Source organism: Gallus gallus, chromosome 3 (assembly GCF_016699485.2).
Source record: "Gallus gallus isolate bGalGal1 chromosome 3, bGalGal1.mat.broiler.GRCg7b, whole genome shotgun sequence".
NCBI lineage: Eukaryota > Metazoa > Chordata > Aves > Galliformes > Phasianidae > Gallus > Gallus gallus.
Genome location: NC_052534.1, coordinates 24,838,682 through 24,863,095, shown reverse-complemented (window position 1 = coordinate 24,863,095; position 24,414 = coordinate 24,838,682). Strand labels below are relative to the sequence as shown.

Genomic DNA, 24,414 nt, shown 5'->3' with positions numbered 1-24,414 from the left:
GGCCATTTAAAAGGGCTCCATTTCCATATTAAACACTGCAGATTGTGTACTTATTTTTTTTTCTGCACACTCACATTCAGCTGCAATAAATATGTTTCTAATTAGCAAATTGCTCAACGTTAGAAATGAACGAGCTCTGGGAAACTTTTCATACATAATATTTTAAAAAACATTCTGCTTACAAAACCTAAATTCTTATTTTCTTATTCTATTACAAGCTAGTGAATTAGTTTCAATTTTGCTTTCAAAGAGGCAGCAAAACCAATGTGAGGCACATACTAATGTGAAGCCAGCAAACTTGTAAGCCACTTTTCAAGAGTTTGCTGAAGAATCAAAATCCTCAAAAGTACCAATGTGCAAATTCATTTAAGCAGAGATTTCTTCATAAAAGAAAATGTAAAAAAAAAAAAAAAAAAAAAGTCTCTGTAAGATGATCTACAGATCAATACTCTAGTCATTTGATTCCCTACCCCTGTACTACACTTTTACATGGCAAATAAAATAAAATATTCTGATGGATGTTTACTGCTATCTTATTTATACATAATAAGCTTTAGTAGAATGTTTAAAAATGAATGAAAAAGGAAAGGATAAAAAAGGATAGCTAGTTTTATACAGAGACTACTAATTACTGGGTACAGCAGGAATATTTGGATAGATTAGAAGTAACAAATTCAATTTTCTGTATTTTTTGAATTCTGTTAGGAATTTTGACAGCCCAGAGAAGCATTAACCTTTTGTCAAGTGCCAGCAGTCTTTCTGATAGATCTAGGTAGTAAGGGTATGAGTAAAATATTCATAACCTCAGGGATATTAAAAAGAATTCTTGTAGACTTTCCCAAAATCTTGTTTCTGATCCACTTCCATAAATCTTTCTCTCTTAATGATATAATACAGTGCCCTGAGAGTAAAAGGACAAGTGAAAACTATGACAATCTTAGGGATTGACAACATTGAGAAGTATGAGTAGAGAACTCAATGTCAGGCTCAAGATCAAAAAGTCAAATATTGTTCTGAGATTAATATAAAACTGATCAGATCCTGTTTCTTTCTTCTGTAAACAGTATTTTTCATTGGCTTCATAAATTCTTCTTCTTTTTCTCTTGCCTTCTTCCACCTCTGTTCCTGTCTATCTTGTCAATTATGAACAATGAGCTCCTTTTCCTCTTCTGATGGCATCTTGGAAACAATCCCTCCTGCCCCAGCACATCAGCAAACTCTGCATTCTGCTCAGCTTTTCTGTCTTTCTTGCAGTGAAGCACGATGATATTCCAAAGAACAAGATTTAGAAGTCAATAGATAAAAAAGAACAATAATTCCTTGAATCTTGCTGTCACTACCCACTGCAAACACATTTAAGAAGTCAGTTTCCAGAAGTTAACGACAGCCAGATCTGATGGGTCTCAAGGCTAGCAAAAAGGGAGACCAGAAATGTCTCAGTGTCCCACTTTGGCTAAGGATAAGAAGATACAGGATGTATATCAGGTCCCATGGGAGAAGCAGACCAATGTATGTGCCCATAATAGTCTGTTAGATGGGAACCTTACCAATTGAGAGTCTTTTAAGTCTAAATGTCTGATAATTCAGATAAAATTAAGATAAAATGGTCATATGCTACCCAAGCAAATCTTATGTTAATAAAGCTAAACTTATCATCTTAGCTGAGGAGATTTTAGCTGAGGAAACAGGTAAGGGACCTACCTTATCTTCTTGATTACGGAAGTAATACAGAGTTTTTCCAACTAGGGTACACCAAACTCTTTTGGAGTATCCATGTTTCACCTGAAATAACAGACCATTAACAGACTACATTTCACAGTCTCGGGACTTTGATGATATTGGGAATAAATTATTTAGTTCAAATTTCTCTCCACATTACTAGACAAATAATTAAAAATGTGTAGCTCTGTTAAAGGTATAAGATTTAAAGCACTAGATACTTGGTCCAAAGCCCTGTAAAGCCAGAGTGAGTTTTTCATTTCATCAGGCCTACAGTAATGGAAGCTGAGGAAATGAAAGAACCAAAAGAGAAAAATTCCTTTTATGTAATGTTCTTATTATCTTGAAATAACGTTTCTCAGTGAATAATACTGAATAATGAGTCAGGTCAGTTAACTACTGCAACTTATGCATTTGTCAAAGTACCGTGTTAAACTAGGATATCTCTAGATTGCAAATGGGATACTCAACAACTTCTAGTGAATTAAAGAGATGAAAAAAAAAAATGAACTATATCTCAAACAACCAGAAGTAGGTGGGTTGGTAGTCCTGGATTGCTCACTCTGAAAATTATTAGAAAAGCTAATATGTGTCTGTTTCGCTTGCATTTATTTTATCATAGTGCCATTTTCATCTAGATATTATTAATAAAATAAAGCACGTTTGGAGAAGAAAGGTGTTCTTACCTTTGTAAGTAATCCTTTCATGGTTGGCTTGATTTCAGGCTGTATAAAAAGTGGACTAGCAGCCTGTATTTTAAGAACATTCTGTAGTACTTTGATCCATTCTTCTAAGATGTTTGGAGAATCTGCAGTCAGGTAGTATGTTCGTTTTTCTGTGGTAAGCTATGAAGTAACAGAATAGACTTGAGCTTTAAGAACATTGTGTTTCACCCCACAGTTTGGGGGTTTTAACAAATACTACCTGATGTAGCCTCACAACTTTAGGGCGTTATTTCTCCCAAAGTATTTTTCTTTAAAAAAAAAAAAAGGTTCAGTGGCCAGGCAGACCAGGCAGAGCCATGATTTCTGAGACTACTGAAAGATTTTAGGACAGCAGAATTGATAAAAGTTAATTTTCTAATTTCAGACAAACAACTCAACCCTAATGTCTGGTCCCAAGACCACTCTTTTCTAATGCATCTCATAGGTGAGATTTTAGCAATAAAATAGGTGTATTTTAGCAATACAGACACCATTACACTCAGGCATCTCTACCCTTACTTTCTATAACTGAAATATTTTTTAGGTTTGAAGTGAAGAGCACTAATTAATTCCAAGTCCACATGTGGACTTCCAGTCCAACAGAGATTGGGATGTTTTGGCAATTCAGGATATAAGGTCCCAAAAAAAGAACCAAAAAAGAGAAAAGCAGGCACCTGGATTGTTTGTTTCCCATCACCCCTTTCAATGTGGCTAGATGCATTTAGCTCAATTTGACCTTGAGGCTTTCGAATTACATCACTCTGTATGGAAAGAATGGAAAAAATATATTTTAAATCTATCAACAAATAGCAATAATTAATTAAAGAACTCATTTCGTACTTCCTATTTAAACATTGAGGACCTTGTATGCCTGTTAAGAAATTGAGTCCTTACTTGCTCCCTTACAACTGACACACTAGGAATGCATTTCTTTTCCTTCTAGTCCTAGATTCTCAGAAACAATCTAATATGAAACAGCAAATAAATGATACTTATTTGTGTACTTACTGGAGATTTGTAGTACAGTAATTCACCTCCTTTGAGCACAAACCACCGTCGTTTCCAAGTCTTCACCTTACCACTCATTTTTAACAGATAGCCAGATTTTTCCAAAGGTTCCTGATTATTTAGAAGTTGGATAAAAAGTAGTTAAGTATGCTAATATTTCTCTATCCCCCAGAGAAACTGTATAAATACACACAGAGACATTTTAATAACTTAAAAGCATGCTAAAATAAATAAAAATTAAAGTATTTTATGATATTTTTGTTCCAAGGACAACATTTTTACAAGCATCAATTAAGAACAATGCCATGCATGTGGGATAACAGATTAATATCCCTACTTACAGTTATAGTACATGAAGGAGAGTAAGGGATTTGCCCAGAACTATACAAGGGAATGAAGAACACAATGATTCCTGATTTAACTCTCGTTATTCATATTGAACAATGAACAAATTAATATTATCTAAGTACATTTTTTTCCCCCAAACTTTAGGGACTGATTTACAGAGCAGTATAATTCAGAGCTCTGCAAAAACACGCTTTTAGTGTGCACACCAGTAGAACAAGAGTTCACAGTTTTGCTCAGTGGAGAAAGCTTAAAATGGATGATCTTCACCATCAGTCAGTCAATCCACTTGTATGCCAAGACACTAACCACTGACACAGGCCATTAAAAAACTCAAAGAGGAGAACAATACCCTGTAATGGCTTGGTTTCTTTGATTTATCCTTCCATGCTGCTTTACTTATAATTTCTCTAGTTTGCCTGAAGTTATTTTCCCAGTGTGAGGAAGCTATAGAAACAGATCACTGCACAAGGATTTTGACTAATGCCTCCAGCTACTTCAAATAATAATTTTAAGCAGATTTTATTATCTTGTATGCAACCTGATGCCAGACCTGGTTCCAAGAAAGAAACACGGAATTGCTTAGGTTGGGAGGGACCTTGAAATTCCAACTGCCATGGAATTTCATGGGCAGGACACCACCCTCCAGATCAGATTGTAATAAGCATCTGAAGTGCTTTGAACTGTCTTATGGAGTTGTTTACCTACTTCCGCTCATGACATAGAGAGCTCAGAATAACTGTCCACTTTGTTTTTATGGTTATCCACTATGTTATTATGGTTTTACATGGTTAACATCACTGATAAATGCTACTATTTGTACTCATAAGGCAGTCTGAATTGGCAAGACCAAATACAGGGACTTGGTAGCATTCTTTGAATGCAAATTTACACTGGTAAATTTCTTTACAAATCTTCAGTACTTACATTTTTTCCATTATCACTGGATGAGGAGGAGGTTTTAGGAAGTTTCTGCTCTGGCTCTGAATAGTCTGTGTCTACTGAATATGCATCAGGAGGAATAGCGTAGTCGCTGTCTGAGGTCACAGAAGACAGAGACACACCTGGGATAAAAGAGAGATGTTTCTCTGTATTATTTATTATGCAGCAAACAGATGAGATCAGAATATCCCTGCAGAAAGAATATCTGAGTAGGATCTGCAGGCAAACAAAATTATCAGCATAAATCCAAACAAATGCAAGATCTTTAATTAAATAAACTAACTTCCCCTTTACTCTATTTTTTTTTTTCCTAGTATCTGGTTTTGCCATGCAAGTGCCTGGGCACTAAAAAGCTAAGCTCATGATGTGCTCTGTGGTGAAGCTGTAGGTGGCTGTCTTTGTTTTGTAATTAGTTTGAGTTTCATATGGAAATGTTCTGAGACTCTGAATTTCACATTTCAGGATTTTATTTTTTATTTTTTGAAGTTCATTAGCTTTCATCCTAGAGGAAAAAAAAATGCACCCTGTTATCAATTCTAGTGAATCAGCAATAAGAATTGGAACTACTCCAGTGCATGTTCTTTTGTAAAGCTTTATCTTCTGACCAGTGTGCTGCTCTGAAAGGTTAGTCTCCAACATTGAAATGTAGATGCTTTGTTCCCTTTGTTTCCAAACTTATTTGCTGATTTTATTCAAAAAGAGGTTTTCTCAATTACTGTTTTGGCATGCCACCTTGGCTCTCAGGTTGGTTGTCCTCTTCTCATGTAAGATCTCTAATAATAAATATGTAGCAAGATAATTATGCTCTTAGTAAAATTTGTGACTGCATAGATTTTTAAACAATGTGATCTGAGTAAAGATACACAAGTGTTTTGTGATTAAGAAAGCATTCCACGCTTGAAGCAGAGCAAGGGCTAGTTCTAGAGAAGAAAACATAAGCAAAGGGAATAGGTTCATTTTACAGACACAGACGTAAACTATGGGTGAAACCAGATATGAACTTAGGTGAACTATTGTACAAACGTGAGATGAGATGTATCTGCAGCTACTGCACTGGTTTTTGCTCACCAACGTGGAACTGCTACATGGATGCAGGAGCTATGGGTTCTTTTCACACTAGTGTAGCAAAACTGTAACTACAAAACTGGAAGCAGGACTAACACAGATAGGCCCTTTGGTCTTTTCAGTTGACCTTACATAAAAAACAAGAGTTGCAGGAGAAATCTGTTGAAGGAGAAGACTCAGGCTGGGAAGGTTGCATAACCTTGCCCTGATAAAGCTGGTCAGGATAGCTCTGAAGGGCGAGAAAGGTTGTTGTTTCACATGCGCAGAGCAGCGAGCAGACCTGGGAAATGAAACGGCCTCAAGACCACACGTGGCTGACACTGAAATGTTTGTTTCTAGTGGGCCAGCATATGTATCTGCCTGCTCAAGTGTGATGTAAGCAGAGCTCTTAATTCCTGGGCTTTTAACATATATAACAGGCACAACTGAATAATGCTGCCTTGAAGTTCTCTGAGGAATATATCATGGAGGATCTTAACACATGGTCTCACTGGGATCTTAGGTTGTAACCTCCCTTGCTTCATCCAGTGAAGAAATCCTCCTAGAGAGAAAATACTGATACTGTTACCCAGTGAGGAAGCACTGTATCTTCCCATGTAGCAAAGCATGTTACTTTCCTTTCAGAGATGGAAAATACACACTTGACTACCCCTGTGAAATTTGCCTTGCACACAAGAATGCTGCTGGATTCAAGTGTTTTAACTAAATCCTTAAAATGGTACCTTAAAATAGTCACCAAAGAAAAGGAAAGAAGTCCTTTGCTGCATGAGATGATAGGAGCAAATACTCTGTTGGGGGAACTTTTACACCTGCTTACTGATCACATTAAACTGTTATTTTATAAAAATGAATATGTATTTTTTGCTGCTAGCAGTTACTGTTTTCTAGGTCTGTTGATCTACACACCATTAAAGGTTATAGGAAGTTGCTAATGTGACAAAATATAGATTGAAAGGGGCTTCTTGTTTTAAATATTAGTCACTTGTCCCTCATGACAGCAGCTAGCTACTAGGTTAATGCCTTAAACAGCCACCTATAATAATAGCAATTAAAAGTAGCTACCCTGAACTGTCCTTGCTCCTGCTTGAATAGATCTGAGCTTTGGTAGTTAAGATAAAAGCCGCGATCTAAGATGTCCATGCTGCTGAATGAAGAGATCAGTTTCTAAAAACATAATGCAAACTGCCCAATTTTCCACGCTTCCAAGGAATTCCATGTTCTTATGTTTTTTCCTACCTCGTTTCATAGCCCGAGGACTACCTGGTCCACTTCTGCATCGAGAATCGGACTCAGAAGTCCTTGAGCTGGACCGAGAGCTTTCTTCTTCCTCTGATCCTGATGACTCATCTATAAATGGGCTGTTGCTTATTTGAGTTGCTTTCTGCAGAAATTAACACAACATTTTTTGATATCTCATGTAAAAGCTATCAGTAAATTCTTCATACTGCTGGCTTTACGACATTCAATACTGTTCTTGCTTAGGCTGTGAGTTTTGGCACACAAGTATAAACACAGAACTGAATTCCTTCTGACCTGAACCACTCCCACACTTTAAAACAGAAAACTCCTGTAGGCTCAAGGCATGGGTCTTTCCAAATCACAAAAAACTGCCAGAAAATAAACAATGCTGTGATTAGTTACTGCCGGCTATCTGCATATAAACAGCTTTGGCACTGATACAAAGACATTTCTATACACACACACACACCATGTGGCTCTGTATAATAATTAACAAGACTTTGGGAAAAGAAAAATCAGCAAGGAACTTTAAAAAAGCTGACCTGGGTTGGTAGAGTTTTATAAGCAGCAGTTTTCTTTTTCCCTGCTATTTGACATTTCCATTATTTATGGGGTTCTATAATCAATAACCATGATTTTACGGCACATTTGGCATGGTAGCATCAAATGTGAAACGTTCTTGATAGTGTTTTAATGCCTACTGGTATTTTTAAATGTTCTTTAAACAGCGATACAGTTACCCCTTTCAAAGTGGTGTAGACAGGAGTTGTCATGTTCTTATATATTAGAGATGTATATAATCCAGATATGGAGTATGAAGTTAGTGAAGCAGCACCTAAACAAGAAACATATTATATAAATGCACTTTCTATGTTACCCCACAATTTACCAAATTCTCATATTATCTTTTGCACTGTACAGCTCTACTATAAAAAGTGAACTAATTCCTCATTTGCTGTGGATGTAAAATTTACAGTTATTTAAAATTTATGATGGTTTTAAGGAGTATCAGTAAATCATAATCATCACTATTTAACACTATTTAAATTAAAAGTATAATCCTTCAATCTTGGTACCTGGTATAGAACCTTCAAAATGAAAAGAAGGCAAAGAAAACTGGCATTAAGAAAGTACAGACTGTGGGCAGTATTGGTGATAGGTGGACAGTTGGCCTAGATGATCTTAGAGGTCGTTTCCAACCTTAATGTTTCTATGATTCAGCACAAAGTCAAGAGGTAAGCTAATATGAGGGGGAGGCAGTGTAAAGATAATCAGTGATTTTCTGGGTTTTATACAGCAGATAATCCTAATAAAAATATCTTGGATAAACATGGGACATTTGGTCCTTTCTTATAAATAATCATAAGAATAAAGTTTTTATTCATGAAACAATGAACAATTAAACCACTTACTTTTGTTAAGAGATTCTGTGGTGAAAGCTTCAGACATCCTTAAACCAGATTTGGCTACAGCATAAATTCTGCTCTCCTAACATAAAAGCAGAATGGATTTGATGGTAGACAATTAAAACACAACAATTGCTTTTCTTTTGCTCAGCCTCCCCATAGACTCCTAGTCTTTGTATTAGTAGAAACGTGATAATATTGTATATGAGGTCATTGATGAAGTGGTGTCATCAGTAGCAGCTGAAAAATGCATCCTTGCTTTATGTACCATAGTCACTGTACCCATAGTTTGATTTGTCCTTTTTTTTCACACAATGGTTGCCCCATACGGGTAGCTTATTTTAAAAAAATACTATTACTGGGGGCCAAAGTGCCTATAGCAAAAGTATTTCTTAATGGAAGATTGAATGTTAAGAACAGAGAAATTATAGAGGGAACATTTCAATAATTTTGTGTTAAAAAGCCACAGTATGAAAATCTGCAACGAAAAAATACGCACTAAAATATTTCTATAGAAAAGCTGTTTCTTCATCACATTATTCACCTCTGAATCATTAAAATGAACTACGGAATAAGTGAGTCAAGATGGAGCTTATTTGGGATTTTGAGTCAGAAATATTAATATCCATTTTAATTTTCTGATTTTTTTGAAGTTTTTCCTGGAAAAGTGATCAGTACCTTCCATAATCTGTAGTCGTTGTCAGTCAACGTACTGTCTAGATTGTTAGTGGTATAATGGTTACAGTAACAACATTGACAACAGCACTTATACACTCTGTTGGTATTCAAATAAACAAACACATTCACAAGCGTTGTCTTGTTAGATGTACACTGAAATACATATATAACTTAGCTGTGACAGGAAAAAAGGAGTCTTGTCTATGAAAGCACTGACTGTGTTTTTCAAAGGCTGACACACTGTGCTTCAAACCAAACTTGCTTCTGGGTTTGTTGTCTTAACTTCAGTTATGGTAAGGCTCTGTTTTGTCATCCAACAGCAAGCAGGAAAGTTACAGTCAACAAAAATCATAGAAGAGAAGCTTGAAAGGAATTAGCTTCACTGGTAGGAAAAATGTCTAGCATTACACTTACCCAGGAAGGAAATCGATGTAATGGTGGAGTTGGAGGTTTGTTGCTAGCAACCTTTTTTGTCATATCACAGGGTTCCTGGGCTTCAGCATCTTGTGCTTCAGTACAGTCATAGGTAAACACTCCTTCATCACAGCCAATCTCCATTTTCTCTAAAATAGCTGTGTCTTCTCCATCCACTTGATCAATGTCTGTTTCCTGAGGTCTCCATGGCCGTATCATGCTTATAGCATTTCTATTTCTACCAAACATTCTATCAGAACTCAGCTGAGGCTGGCTTAAATATTTTTTTGCCAATGATGAATTTATACTAAACACATTAGGAGTTCGTAACTTTGGAGGTGGCAAATTTGAGGGAGAATCTGATGGTGTTGTGCATTGAGAGTCTGCAGAAGTTGCTCGGATTGCGTGTTTGTGTGCAAGAGCAGGGGTTAAAATTGGACTTGGGGTATTTGCCTCGCTGGATGAGGATGAATAATCTAGCCTCTGAGACTGAAATTTCTTATTCAGTTCATCTGAAGAGCTGTCTAGGTCTTTCTTCATATTTGTGAAGTCGGAGTTGCACCTTCCACCTGTATTGTTCTGACCTTTTCTTTGGGACCCTTGCTGCCAGGAGTACAATTTTTTGTGCTGAGTCCTCTGAACACCCAAACTCTCTTCTTCAAATAGAGAACTACTGTCGTCAGAGGCTGTCAAATACATTTCACTCCCCACTCTACTGTACCTCGCATTCTCTTCGGATGTGTGGCTTGAGAGGGTGGATGCACACCTGGATTTCAGTCCTTTGTTATCTCCTCCATCCTCATCTGAGCTCCAGTCGCTTCCAGTAGTGCAGGAGTTTTTTGACATGTCACTGTCTACATCTTTGGATGAACGGCTCGTTCGCACATTCTTGTTCTGCTCTGATCCTGAGGAACTTTGCTGCAATGACTTCTGACCTTTATTGCTCTCATGTGCAGAACCAGCAGAGGTAGTTTCCAGGATATCCTTCTCTAGAAGACAAATGCGAGGGGCAGAAGAAAATTACTTTAGCAGACTTGACTGCTAAAGGACTTTGTTGTTATGTCTGCAAATAGTAAATAGGTAATAATTTTAAACAACTAAGTACATTTTGGAAGAGACAGCTGTAGCTTGAAGCATGTCAGTGAGGCCTGTGTGCCCTCCCTGAGTTAAAACAGATACTACAGCTAGAGCTTTTCCACAAAGATATGTAGGAAAGTTAATAATGTTACATGGCTGCGTGAAGTTAAAGTGGTTGAATAAGAATTTTTAAATAGTCCAGGTGAAATTAATGAAGTCACAAAAGTTGATTTATTTCCCTCTCATCAAGCCTAAGGTTTTACTCCTTATTCCTTCCTTTGAAAAAATCTTTCTTACTTCAATTTCATCATCTAAAAAAATGAATACATATATACATTTATAATGAACTTGGAATCATATAAGTAGACGAAATACTAACAGGATCTTTTTCAGCTCCTGATTTTCCATGGAAAAACTTTCACCAACTGTGAAGAAGATTGTGAGGTCAGAAATAGTGCTGTGGGACCTAAATGACAGACCACATTAGGAGTAATAGGCTCCTTACCGGACTCTTCATTGATTAGGAAAAGCAGTAAGCTGCAGTGGATTTGCTTATGCTTGTAACAACATAACGGCACATCATTTTGCTGGCGTTAGAGGACTTCATGGCCTGCTGCAGAAATTGTACAAACTGATGAGGAAACTTTTTCCTTCTTTGGATAGGCAAGAACTCCACATGCTACAGGTGCAGCAAACCTGGAGTACAACACTGGCCACTGAGTGCTGCTAAGCAAAGTGTTAGCATTACTGAGACTCTATGGCTCACAAGGATCTTCCTAATAGGAGAGAGTTGCACTGAAGAGGGAGAGAGTACTGCTACATACTTGGTAAATGGCTGTGCACACTTGTTGATTTTACTTTTCCACGTGTGTTGGAATAAAAAGACAGAATATGGGTGACTAAGTACCTAGCGTGTTTTTGCTTTCAGCGTAGTCCAATTCTTTTGATGAAGACTTGCTTATTTCTTCAAATTTAGGAGATGGCTGAGGACTTCTTGCTCTGTTTGAAAAGCATCCAAAAGTCAAACTGCTTAGTCGCTGACATTCTCCAGGTTTTTGTGTTGAAGTAACAGATTTCTTGCCTGTAGCTTCTGAACAACAGTAATTCAGAAATCCTTTGTTAATAGGCTTTGGACCACTGCAGTCAAATGTAATAATTACAAAAACATAATCAGAATTCTGATTCCCAGCTTAGCATTTGCTGGAAAAGCAGTTACAGATTGACATTCAACAGTCCGTTAACAGGGCTAAGATTGTCTACCCTATATACTGTTTGCAAAGCCTCTTAAGTAACACAAAAATATCCATTCACTCAGCAAAAAACAGCTGTGCTTTGCTTCCATGAATTTTTAGGAAAAAGTCAACTATTGCTGGCCTAACACTTGTATATACAGTCACTATGAAGTCAGATAATTAATAATAAAATCTTTCTGATTTTATGGAATATTTTAATTATGCGGAGACACAAATTAATAAAGTATAGTAAGATGTATGCTGTATATAGAGAAATGAAGAATAAACTTGTACATTTACCTTGCAGTTTAGATTGTACCGTTCTCATCTCTTTTATTTGCTTTTGGTTGATCAAGCGAAGGTTCTGATTTTCCACCTCTAACTAAAAGCACATAAATTTAATCTCATCCATTGGTGAAACATTTTTAAGTCATTACATCACTTAAGATTTGCACTGCATTTCTGCTTTCTTAAGGGGAAGCTGTTTCAAATACTGATCTCCCATCTGCCGCTTCCCTTAGTGCCAGTCTATGTATCTGTTGGTTTTTTTTTTTTTTTTTTTTGAACAACGAAATTCCCTGCAATGATCATTTGAATAACTGTGTTTACTCTGTTAAAAACACTGCCAAAACTAAGCAAACCCGAGACTGCTTTAAAGGGCACAAACAGTTAAGAAAAAAGAAGGCTGCATTGTCTGGTTTCATAAAAGCAGAGGGCTAGAATTACAGGTCTGGTGCCAATTGGCGAATCCAAGAGAAAGCAGAAGAGTTAAAGGCAGTGATGGTGCTAAAACCTTCTGCCATCTTGCAGCAAGGATTAAAAAAAAACCAAAAAAAACAGATACTGAAATGTTTACATAGAGCAGAATATCTACAGGAAGGAAAAGACCCCACCAACCCACTGCTAGAGCCCACTACTAGGAAGGAAGAGACATTGGTTCAAGCCTCTGTTCTGAATTAGGAAAAGAGAATATTTGTATCTGGGTGTCCAGTACCACAGATAAGGGAGCCATTAATTCCACCTTCCAGTGGGTAACACCTTGCCACTGCTGTGGAATTACCCTGAGATTCTAAGTAAAGAGTTATGGTCATTTGTCCAAACTATTTTGAGATAATTTTAACTGAAGTTAATTGTATTTTTATTAGATGACTTTAAAAACTCCCCTTGCATACTAATTATAAATGCTATTTCTAGTTTCCAAATTAAGAAATAATTTAATTGCTTTTTAACTGGAGTAAGCACAATTTCCAGTTAGCTGCAATAGAGTAAGGCTTTAATTGATTATAGGCAGTTTAAAATTCTATAAATGTAGATCAAGAAAGCACAGCTACATACCAAAACCGGCAGCCTTAGGCAGGGTAGAGATGGTTATCTCACCACAACAGAGAACCAATGGAGGCAGCTGGTCTCTTTTGGGAATAGAGCCAGCACCCCTGAAACTATTTATGACTAAGAGTCCAGTGGGCACTGGAAAACAGAAAAATGAGTCCTTTTTCTGCCCTAGCAGATTTGTTCAGATTTGGGGGATTATTCACTCTTTAGGCATTTGTTGAAGCAAGCTAAATTTGACACCTAATCTCTTTCCAAAACTGGAGATATGTAGACCTGCCAGAGAGCAGTTCTAAGGGTTCTGTCCGCAAAGAGGAGCCAGAAATACTGGCCGTCCCGACTGAACATCAGAAGTTCAGTGACCTGGATGCTCTCATCTTTTGTGCTGTTTAATTCATTTTTCAACTTTCATGGAAGTAACTGTACCAACCAATGGAACTGGGAAGCACGTTTTTGATTACAGTCAATTTTCTGCACGATAACTATTGTAGCAAGAGTTATACCTCATGGAGCTTGACTGTCACCCATTCTTTTATTTTAGCTGCTTTTTCTTCTATGATTTTTGCTTCTTGCAGTCTTATTTGCTTCTGGAAGAAAATGACACAAGCATGTTTTTCTAGTCTGCCTCAGTAGTACCTTCAGAAACAAATCCTCAAGTTTCCTTGAAGAAGTCTGATCACCTGGGTGATACATGGTTAGTTTTTAAAACAAAGATGAATAGGCCCATCAAAGATGCTGCTATTTCTCTGGAAAATAGAGAACTTTTCAAAGAAGGAGAAAAGGAACAACATTTTGGCTCTTTTAAAAATTACCTGTTCTTTCAAATAAAGCCAGAGCATAATTTGCAAGTGAGTCAGTCTTATTCAAATGTTATACTCTTAATGAAAAACTCTTTAATCAAGCAACAGATACAATTCTTAGCTTTTCTGTTCTTTACTGATCTTAATTCTTTTCTACTTTCCTTTTGCGTAGTTGAGTGGAAGTGATGCTTTTATTTTGTAACACAGTTATTTCTAACCTGTTCTTCTAGTTGTTGCTCCAATTTCTGTATTATGTCGTTTTTATCTTGAATCAGGGTCTCTAGATCTTGACATCTCTTATACAACCTGTTTTCTGATTCGCTCGTTTGAACATTAGCTGCTTTTAGTTTTTCTTCCATAACTTGCACCTATTTGGAAAGTCAAACATAAAACTTAAGAAACAATATTCCACATTAAAGGTAATACTATAACCACAAAGTGGATTGTCAAAGTTGCCCCTACACTTAGATTCAAGGTAATCCTGCAAAGTTATGAACCTTATGTGAGAAGAAATACGACAGCTTGTCATGCTACGTTGTTAGAAATGCTGATGTGGGGATGCAATTTAGATATAGGAAGCCATTCTTGGGCTTATTAGACAGTGTCTAAAAGACACTTAGCTTGTAGTCAGGAATACGTTCTGACTCCAAATCAGTACATGAACAGTTTTATTCTTACAATTTTTAGTTTCTGTCTGTCCCACAGTAAGAATGATTTTTAGGGAACACAGATGTTAATAAAACATCAGCAGTAGCTATACCTGCCATTTGGAATCAAAAGTCAGCTTCTGTTAAATATTTAGTCACAATCTTATCCTTTACTTGGCAGAACTTTCACAAGAATCACAGACAGCACAGAACAACCCTATTTAGAGACTGTATTAGGTAGCCTCATTTTATTTTTTTTTAAATGTTTTCTAAAATAGGTCACTCTTCCTTTTATTTCCACTCATGTATCAAAAACTCAACATGCGTCAGTGAAGAAGTTCATTATGTGCATCTGTTCTGAATTTGCTCTGTTCTTTGACTTTACTGAAATGAACTGTACAGTGACCAAAGGAAAGTGTGAGGACATCTCTAGGAAGATGAATAAATAGATGTGAAAGGAAGCTGTCTTCTTCCTTTTGAGGACTACTCAAGACAAGTAACAGTTCCTGAATTTCTCCTGGTAACTTTTGCATGCACATGGAGAGTGAAGGTATTCTTCAATTTAGATGTACCTGCTGAAAAGCCCTCTCTGCTTGGCGGTCAGCATCTATAACTTGTCTCTCAAGCTGCTGCATCTGTAGATACATAAAAGCATACAGTAAAATGACTGTGCATTCTGCCCAGTGCCAGAAATACCACAGCAAAACACGTTTGTATGGTCAGCTTTGAAAAAGGAGAAAATACAGTGTTAACAGGAGCATAAAAACAAATAAAAAGATAAACTGTGTGTCAGACTGAGGAGATGATTCATGATTATAACCGTTTTTAAAATATTGTTACAGTTACTTTAAAGAGAAATAATGAATGCAACATTTCTTCATGGAACAATTTTGTAGCTGCTGTGTGACACCCTGCTTTGTTTCCTTGTTACTGAGGGTGGAAATCCCTTTGACAGTAACCCTGCAACTCTTCCCATACAGTTTTATAAAGCACTGAGCTCCTTCAGTTCTTCCCAAACTAGCAAGTGGAAGGGGTACTCAGCACATTTTACAATTTGGCTGTTAATTCTTCTGAAGTTGTCGAATTTAGGTTATTTGTGCTACAGGGACTGACCCAGACAAGAAAGGGGCATGCAGCAGAAAAGACACTGTGGATTCGGGGGCTGCACACAACAGGAAGTGAAAAGCCAGAGTAGAAATGTGTAAAGACAGAGACCAGCACAGCATGAAGGAACCTAGGTCACTTTTGAGAGGCAGGAGATCCCGATCTGTTGCTTTATAATGATGCCTAATAAATCATAGTCTCGACCTTTGCCCTGAGCCTCTGAAACCCCCTGCATTTTACATGATTTATTTGGAAGGGTTTTCCAGCAATGCGCAACATAGTAGGCAAGTAAAAAACTCCTTGTTAACCTTTTGCTAAGAGCTCTCTAGTCTAATTTTGGTGAAAACAGAATTATGGCTTTTTTTTTTTTTTTTTTTTAAAAAAAAAAAAAGTAAACCCAGAATTGAAAACATCATATGAAGTACCTATGGAATTGAAGGTATTATTCTGTAATGTAAGGACTAGAGAATGGTTCTCAGGAAATACACATCTATAGGCCTCAGTTCATCTGAGAAGGATGAATCAAATACTTAACACTGAGATGCTCAGTATTCAGCTTCAAAATTGTTCATAGGAAAGCATATGGTACAAATGATGGAAATGAAAACCATTTCTTCTGTCTCCAGTTTATTGCTTGGTTTTGAAATAATCAGCATCATTCTGTCCTGTTTGTACTACTCTATTTCTGACATCTTCCAGTTTCTTTCTCTTTTTTTTTCTCTCCCCAGCTATGCTATGAATAACACAAAGCAGTTCTGTGTACTTTTAGCACCTCATCCAGACAAGGATACAGAATGATGGTTTTCCACCAATCAAAAAAAATGAAAAACGAGAAAACGAGTCTTTGTAAGAAAAGCTGTGACTGACCTTCCAGGACATTGATCAGATGACATAAGAACTGAAGTATACATTATAACACCACAAAACACTGCTGATACAAATGTGACAAACATGACACCATACACAATGGTCCCCGAAGAGCAGTTTTGAAGGGCTAAGGAAATGATTGTTCCAGTCATTCTTGCACTAACAGTCTGCACAGACCCAGAGGGATCAGCTTCCATTGTTGTTCTCTGGTCACTTGTATTTAATTCCATATTTGTACAACTTCATGTTGAGGTTTTAAATTTGAATTTAATTTACAGAATTTGGAATTCTAAGATGACTTTTCATCTGTCTGTTTTGGCGTCATGTTCAAATGTAAGTTTAGTTTACAAAACTCACTTTAATATTATTTTTATGGCATTTCTTTTTAGTGAGTTGTGGATTCAAAAATTGGGGTTATTTCTGAATATTTGGACAGCTAACATTCCACTGCAGCAAAAGCAGTATGCTAAACCAAGTAGAAAAGCAGGTATTATATCAATAATGAACATTATAAATACTCTGTGGTAGTTAATAGTGATTTGTCATAATGGTTATGTTATGACAGAAGCCTCCTTCAGATATTTATTATGTGAAATTCATTGTTGCTGCTCAGTAACAAGTTGTTCATCAAATTTCATAGTCAAGCAAATGCAGGTGATTGCCACAGCAGTACTTGGTAATTTATTTATGTCCAGTAAATACAATTCAATTCGGCTGTAAGGTTATATAAGAAACCTAGCATGTGCGATAAATGGAAGTAAAACCTGGGAGCGCAGCTCAGCTGGCTCAGACTCAACTTAAACCTGAAAACAAGAAGTCTCTCTGACAATAACTGATGACTGCTGAACCACTGTATGAACCCTGAGCAGTAGCGCTGCCCTTCTGCACAACAACTGAACTTCTGGATAGTCCAGTGCAATACAGACCGAAGTTCCTTCCGTGCTTCTACAGTGAAACTGTATGCTTCACCTCTTCTAGGAATATATACTCTTGCACAGCCCCTGGAACATAATAATATGTTCACATGGTCTTCTGGGACAAGGAGTATAATTGGAATAAAGCTGTTGCTAAGATGGGTGTAAAGCTGGAGCCAGAGTAGCTGGGAGGATGATTACTAAGAAAGATAGCATTCAGAAGATGGAAGAATAAGGTTTATTTTGCTTCTTTAAGAGTTAAGTATTTCAAGAAGTTGTGCTAAGAAGCTTTGCACAGTCTTACAGTATGGATGCGTCAGTCAGCTTCCTGACAACAATTACACGTGAGGTTTGATTTGGAAAATTTCTAAAGGATCTTCAACTTATTTTAGGAGTTCTGTACAAACAAAACAGAACAAAGCAAGCTGTATTGTTCAGCAAGTATGGAATCACACAGTTACCCAAGATGAGCACTTACATAACAGTTCTGTTGGCTAACTTTTCAATAATTTGATGCTTCATACCAATCACTAAATAAATCTTGATTTTCCCTTTACTTGGAGCTTGCTTGGGTTTGTTTTGCAGTATTGTATGGGAACTGTTGAATCACGGCCTGAACCGCTGATTGATCACCTGAGACGAGCGCTGAGTCAGCTGTGGGAGCACAGGTGAAGGCAATTCAGCTGTGTGACCGGAAGGGGTGGAGCCTGGCTGCACCTCTCCTAGACCACATTTAAGGGCTGACTGCCACTGATGAAGGATCTCTTTCTGGAGATCGCTCTTCATGGAGTTTTTGTGAGCCTACAACACTGGTGAGCACCTTTCATTTATTTCTGATTATATTTTTCAACACAGTAATCTTACAAGCCTAACTTGTCTGTATAACATCTATATACTTATTTACTGTATGAGTATCTATTACAGTAACGAAACTTAAAGTATTTTTTTTTTCTGTTTGAATAATCTCCAGCCACAAAATGGTTTTGCTAGAAAAATAACAAATGAAATTCACTATCTGTAACTTTTCTGCTATTCTAATGAAAGAGAAAAAAGGAGTGCTTTAGGACTCTTTAGTTTATCAGAATTGTTGGGCAAACACTGGAAGTAGTTCCAAGAGAAACAATTTCTCTTCGCAGAGAAAGCATAGCCTTAAATCTTCTTGTGTAAGTGAGGAGGAGGTTTTGTAACAGTGATAGCAGTGTTACTGTCTGTGTGTGAGGGAGGCAGGAGAGAGCAAGGTACAGTGAAAATAACTGAGTGGACTAATTGCTCATCATTTAAATCGAAAGCCATGCTTTGAACTTGTCGATCATAAGATGCATAGTATAATAAGATCTCTTTACCCAGTGATTCTGAAGACAACTTCAAATAGATAGCTTAGGAGCCTCAAATAATAAGGGTGGTAAATACTACTTTCAGGGAACCTCAGGATGAAAAAGGCAGGTAATTGTAACCGTGCCATGTTTCAAAGGTTGGTATGTTTTACAGATGCAGAAGAAAGAACTCTTACTATTGCGACTTGCATATTGATGACCAACTGACTTTATAGAGAAAGTGATTTGAGAAACAGACAAGTCTGTTGAACTATACATCCATCTTAATAATCATCTCTGTAAATCATTAGTACAAACAAAATCAGTATCAACTGAATTAAATGATTTGTATCAGCTAGGCATTTCTTGAATGAACTAAAGTTTATAGAGTCTCAGCAGGCTCAGAGTTGACTTCCTAGGAGAAACACATGGGGCCAGCAAGACATTAGTAACATTTGGCCTATGAAGTATATTTAGGCTTAATTTTCTGTGTCCTGAATTGGGATAACTTGAAATAATGTTCCAGTTCAACAGACCTCTGGTAAGGAACGTTCTTGTCATATCCATCTATGGTTGGCTCAGGCTCTTTCCAAACTTCATTAAAGATTCAGAGGTCTCCTGTCATAAGTTATGTTGGTTCTGGATTTATACTCTTTAAATGCTTAAATGTAAAGTATAAATACCTTAGACACAAAAACAAGAATATTCACATACTGAGTAGAGAGCAATATTGACACAGGTATAGAAAAAAAGACTGTCACTTCAATCTGCGTTTTCTCCTTCTAAGTGTAAAAATCCTCCTGCATCTTTCAGAAAATGTTAGTGCATGCTGCATTCATTATCTGAATTATGGAAAAGAAAATCTATTGTTAAAAACAGATTTGTTTTTAAACTTAGTAAGGAAATAACCACCCTACATCTGACACTGATCAAATTGAGCTATTTTTGCTCAAGCAACGAACAGAGAAATGCCAGATGTGAATAAATACTGAATGCTTTGAAGAAACACAGCAGCAATAAAAACAAAGTGGTGCACTGCCTTGGAGGTCTGGTCATTGGAGCTCTACGTGCAGTCGCTTGGAATTTGGTACAATACAAAAGCAAAATACACAGTGACTGTTTGTCAAAGTTCACCTGGAAGTTTCTTGTCTGTACTCAGGAATGCTCAATGCACGTTTTTGTGCAAGTAGAGAAATTTTCTATTTTATGAGAACATCTGCATGATGTTCTAATACTTCACATGCATGAAATCACACCTGCTTTTGCACTAAAAAAACACTCCACTTGTATGCATATTTGTATACGAGCTTTCATTTTTTTTCATATATACACTTCACTGTTCATCTAATGTGTATTATAGAAAAATAACAGCACTTCCAGGATAAAATTCCTGGTACTTCCAATCGTTAGTTTGTAATTCAGAAGGAAATATTTTATTTTTAAAAACCTGATAAGCAAAAAAGAAAATAAACATCATTGGATTTCTTTTGTTTTTGACATGTGAAAATGCCTGTTATTGATAGGAGCAGAAAAAGGAATTTTTTACCTGAGTCGTTTTTCAGTGTAGCTACTTGTCCCGTTCACATTTAAAAATCACATTGTAACTGAGGCATAGTACAGTCTCTCCCCATCTTTAGTATCATAAACAATACAGTGGTATTACAAAGAGCTTTTAGGAATCTTAGTGTATAGCATTTTGAAATAAAAAAGAATGCAATGGGAGAGGAGAAAAATAAAAGTAACGCTTCTCTGTAAGCCTTTCAAAGCATGCTGATAATAAGTCAGTTTTCAGAAATTAAGCCTTAATGTTTCTGAACCCAAAACACACCCTGTCTGTTAATTAAATGCAGAACTTTCATGACTTGAAAACAGCATAGTCTGCTTTTTTTCTTGCATTTCAACTTTTCTATTCAGCCTTGTCTGAAAAAAAAAAATAAATCCCAAGCCATCTGTAGTTGAGAAGTAGCGTTCCACATAAAAAGAAAAGTAGTAAATCTGTCCATTTTGTGATTTAGTGAACTATCAGTCCTACCACATAGGGCTTACCAAAACTGAAGAAATATATAGCCTTTAAAATGGATGGAAGCAGCAATACTATGCAGTGTAGCTCTTTAAATCCTTAGACTAGAAGAGCTTTGATCAGAGTAAATTATTGCCATGAGCCTTAGCAGCATTGTGCCTTCCTACGTAGCCACATCCTTACCAGTAATGACATCTGTAAGTGTGTGAGCTCATAGGGGGAGATGCTTCTATAAATAAGTAGAGGAAATAAGGGAGGAATAAAGACACCTACAACTGTTTTTCACTGGACCATACAGATATAAACAGGTGATAAAGCAATAGAGGCTGGAAATTTTCCAGATTGGTTAAAATGGGCTTTGGAACTACCTTCTAGTAGAAGCTATAGATAGAAAAGATCTGAATTTTTTTTATATGGTGCTTGATAAGCTTATAAAGGGTTTGAACAGTATGCCTGCCAGCTATTCCAGAATGCTGCATGTGACTGAATTTTTCCATTTCAGTTCTTTATTCCTCCATTTAAACTCACGCATTTCTTTACGAAAGCACAAGTACCACTTAAAACCAATCACCAATTTGTCAGTGGCTGAGTTTGCTCTCGGTTTTCATGTTTACAGACATGCTTTGTCCAAACCATAGAGGCTGCAGTTAGAAGTGAGAATAAAGCTGTTTGAGAAGCACAACTTGCTCTCTTTTACAACAAGGTCTCTCTTCTAGTGGTTTAGCTTAAGAAAACACTGAAACGTTCCTCCTACTTCCACAACTCATATATTAGCAAGCTGAATGGGTATGTTCCATCCATATTTTCAAATACTATTCTTTCTGTCTTGGTATTGATTTCTTTTCTACATATCATGTAACTTCCCTAAGGCAGGTGCTAAATGTTTGTAAACTACAGTAGACTTTAAAATAGGAATGGACAAAATTGAATGCTTTGGCACAAAAGTCTTTCCTTAGAACAAGCTGGAACTTGGAAAAGTATTTCTCAAGGGTGTAGGTTTAGTCACCAAAATGAAGAACTTCTTTCTAAACCCAACCTTGTTTTCATTACAGATCTCCCAAAGTAGGCTAATGTACAATTTAAGAAGGTTCAAATGTTCCTTGTGGTACTCAGATCAAGCATGGGGAATTTTCTTCACTATGTTACTGGTTCATAACATATAGGAATCTACTGTTTGTCATTCCTTCTTGCATGAAAAGGAAAAATCTTTTATGAAGGCTATGGCTGTTCTTTTCCTTCAGATCCTACCAGAATGACAACTTAGGTTATGACTACTGCAAAACTCAGTGCTCACAAGCTGGCAGCTCACAAGCTGCTACTTTTTCAGTGTATCCTTGCTTTTTCCACCTTCTATCTTACCAGTTTTTAAGCCAATGATCGGGTAAAAAAGCCAGAATTCTCATGTAGAAAGCAAGCAGTGTTCTTTGCAGATTTCCTACCTAAACAATTCTTCTTCATCTTTCTGTGTTCATCCTGCACTGTCATCAGAATTATGAAGTATAAACGCAATGGAGGTTTATCTGTGTGGAAGTACATATATGCTTGTATTCTTTTCCTTTGAAGACTGCTCATAGTGGTGCAGGCTTGCTGTCCCAGAATCACAGTCCAGTCCACAAAAGGCTTTTCCAGCACTTACTGGATGTGTGAATATGAAAAATAGTACTTTACATTTCAGTCAAGTTTATTATAGTAAAATTAATTGACAATGCAGGTCAGAAAAGCCTAGGGAGGGAACTCTTACAGAATTAGTAGTCTCAGACAGCTGCCAGTAAATATACAAATGCAAAAAAAGTTAAATTCAGCAGTGGGATTTGGGGAGGCAGTGCAGTGAAGGTGAAATGAGCAGCATGTAATGGAGGCTGAACAATTAAATGGTGATTTTTCCCAATTTCAGTCTTTCCTGAGAATTTTCAGGACTTTCCTAAGCCTGGTGAAAAGGAAAGTTCATGCTTTCTGGCTGTCTTCAGTTCCAGCTCAGGTTTCATCCGGAGAGCTGAGCTGCAGAGACACAATCAGATATGCAAGTATGTAGACCTGCACTTGAGCAGAAGTAGACAATACCACAACACTCAAAGTCGTGAGAGAAGTGCAGATAGTGTTTTAACCAGGTGGAAGAGTGCACCAAGGTGCATGGTGGTGGGTAGAGGAAAAAGAAGTCTCAGGTAGCACTTAAAACCATAACAGAAATGTATCAAAGCCTGTTTTTTTTTTTTCACATCTATAGAAAGGCAGCTATCTGCTTTGTTTTCTTTTGATTGTTGTACTGCAACTGGGGGAATTCTGCTACTTCTGCTGAACTGTGAGGTCTGATCAGAGCCAGAACAAAAATATTTAAAATAGAAGGCTTTTTTCCACACCACTGCCTGCAAGGTTACAGCCTTCAAATAAAAGGTACCAGTCAGAAGTCTACTTGTCAAAGTCTAAAAAGTTGAATGCCTGATTTGACTAAAAAAGAATTTACTTATGAAATTAAAGTGTACAGGACACCTAGAGAACACGGATGCTACAGGAGCAAATGATTCCAGAAATATAAGGAAGGAAGCATAATGCAGTTTGAAGACATGACAACAGATATTTAAAGCCTGAAAATACTCCCTGAGGGAATGAAAATTAAATGCATAATTTGTAAGTACAAAGAAAAGTTCCCTTCAGGAAAAATGGAGGAAAAAAAACATCTTTTTGCTTCTTCAGGTGAAATGGTAAAGAAATCTTAGATGGGTTAAGGATCTACATCATGCCTGACCACTATAATAGTTTCCATAACATCCATCAATTTCTCTATCTCAGGTGGGCTGGAACAGAATCAGTGCTCCTGTTTCTGTAGCACCAGCAGAAAGGTATTCATTCTCTGACCTCACAGCGAGGGCTGTGTTTTTTCACACCATTAGACAGCCTGGCTCCTAGGAGAACAATTAGAACTGATTTATTGCTTCCTGATGTCTCCTTCCCCCTCCCCATCTTCATCCTCCTTAGAAAGAAGACAGGCTTAAGACATACAGAAACAGTGAAACAAAAAAAAAGCTCACTGTTATAAAAGGGTATAGCATAATAACAGACAAAGGATAAAAACGATTCTAACGGGAAGGGTACAGGCATGAAAGGGGTATAAAGTAAACTAAGACTCTTACCATATGAACTTCTTAACTTTTATTCTCTTCAACTATTAGATGTAACTATGAAGTCGTACAAACCAACATCAGTCTACCCTGGGAGCACACACTGCACTGCCCAATTCCCTTGTGCATTGAAATGGGTAGGAGCTTACTTGAATGGAGTCTAGCAAGAACAGAGGTCAAGATAGCATTCTTGCACTCCATTTATACATTGGTTTAAGTCAGCAGCAGCAAAAAGTGGGCCACAGAGGTCAGCAGGGAGTTTACTGTTTCAGCTGACTCAGTTACTTTCACCCTAAGAGCTTTCTTCTGGTCTATGGGAATCAACCAACTTAAAACCTGGCAAAAGACTTAGCTCTGCAGCTCACCCACAACACAGGTGAAGCTCTGGGCTTCCTCCTCCACAGGCAGCTGCCCACAGGCACCACACGCAAGATGGCACTTTTGCAGCTTAGAGGGCCAGCTTGCTAGATCCTGA

At 37.1% G+C, this 24,414-nt stretch overlaps 2 protein-coding genes across 10 annotated transcripts in view; one reads left to right on the top strand and one right to left on the bottom strand.

Annotated features, from left to right (window-relative positions):
• THADA (THADA, armadillo repeat containing) overlaps nucleotides 1-24,414 on the top strand; it is a 213,404-nt gene that overhangs the window by 22,943 nt on the left and 166,047 nt on the right. The gene's annotated exons all lie outside the window — the stretch shown is intronic.
• The window catches only part of PLEKHH2 (pleckstrin homology, MyTH4 and FERM domain containing H2), a 52,547-nt gene that overhangs the window by 18,149 nt on the left and 9,984 nt on the right, over nucleotides 1-24,414 (bottom strand). For 6 of the 8 annotated variants that reach the window (XM_015283830.4, XM_040697687.2, XM_015283829.4 and 3 more), the window contains exons 3-16: nucleotides 15,178-15,240; nucleotides 14,177-14,326; nucleotides 13,662-13,745; nucleotides 12,130-12,211; nucleotides 11,505-11,687; nucleotides 9,521-10,509; nucleotides 8,435-8,510; nucleotides 7,763-7,857; nucleotides 7,020-7,164; nucleotides 4,704-4,840; nucleotides 3,432-3,542; nucleotides 3,098-3,184; nucleotides 2,406-2,564; nucleotides 1,702-1,782 (exon numbers count right to left, since the gene is read on the bottom strand). In XM_015283830.4, the coding sequence (XP_015139316.3) occupies nucleotides 1,702-1,782; nucleotides 2,406-2,564; nucleotides 3,098-3,184; nucleotides 3,432-3,542; nucleotides 4,704-4,840; nucleotides 7,020-7,164; nucleotides 7,763-7,857; nucleotides 8,435-8,510; nucleotides 9,521-10,509; nucleotides 11,505-11,687; nucleotides 12,130-12,211; nucleotides 13,662-13,745; nucleotides 14,177-14,326; nucleotides 15,178-15,240 (2,442 nt within the window). Of the gene's footprint in view, nucleotides 1-1,701; nucleotides 1,783-2,405; nucleotides 2,565-3,097; nucleotides 3,185-3,431; nucleotides 3,543-4,703; nucleotides 4,841-7,019; nucleotides 7,165-7,762; nucleotides 7,858-8,434; nucleotides 8,511-9,520; nucleotides 10,510-11,504; nucleotides 11,688-12,129; nucleotides 12,212-13,661; nucleotides 13,839-14,176; nucleotides 14,327-15,177; nucleotides 15,241-24,414 lie in introns of those variants that run through there. The other 2 variants (XM_040697688.2, XM_046939198.1) reach the window with 2 other exon arrangements.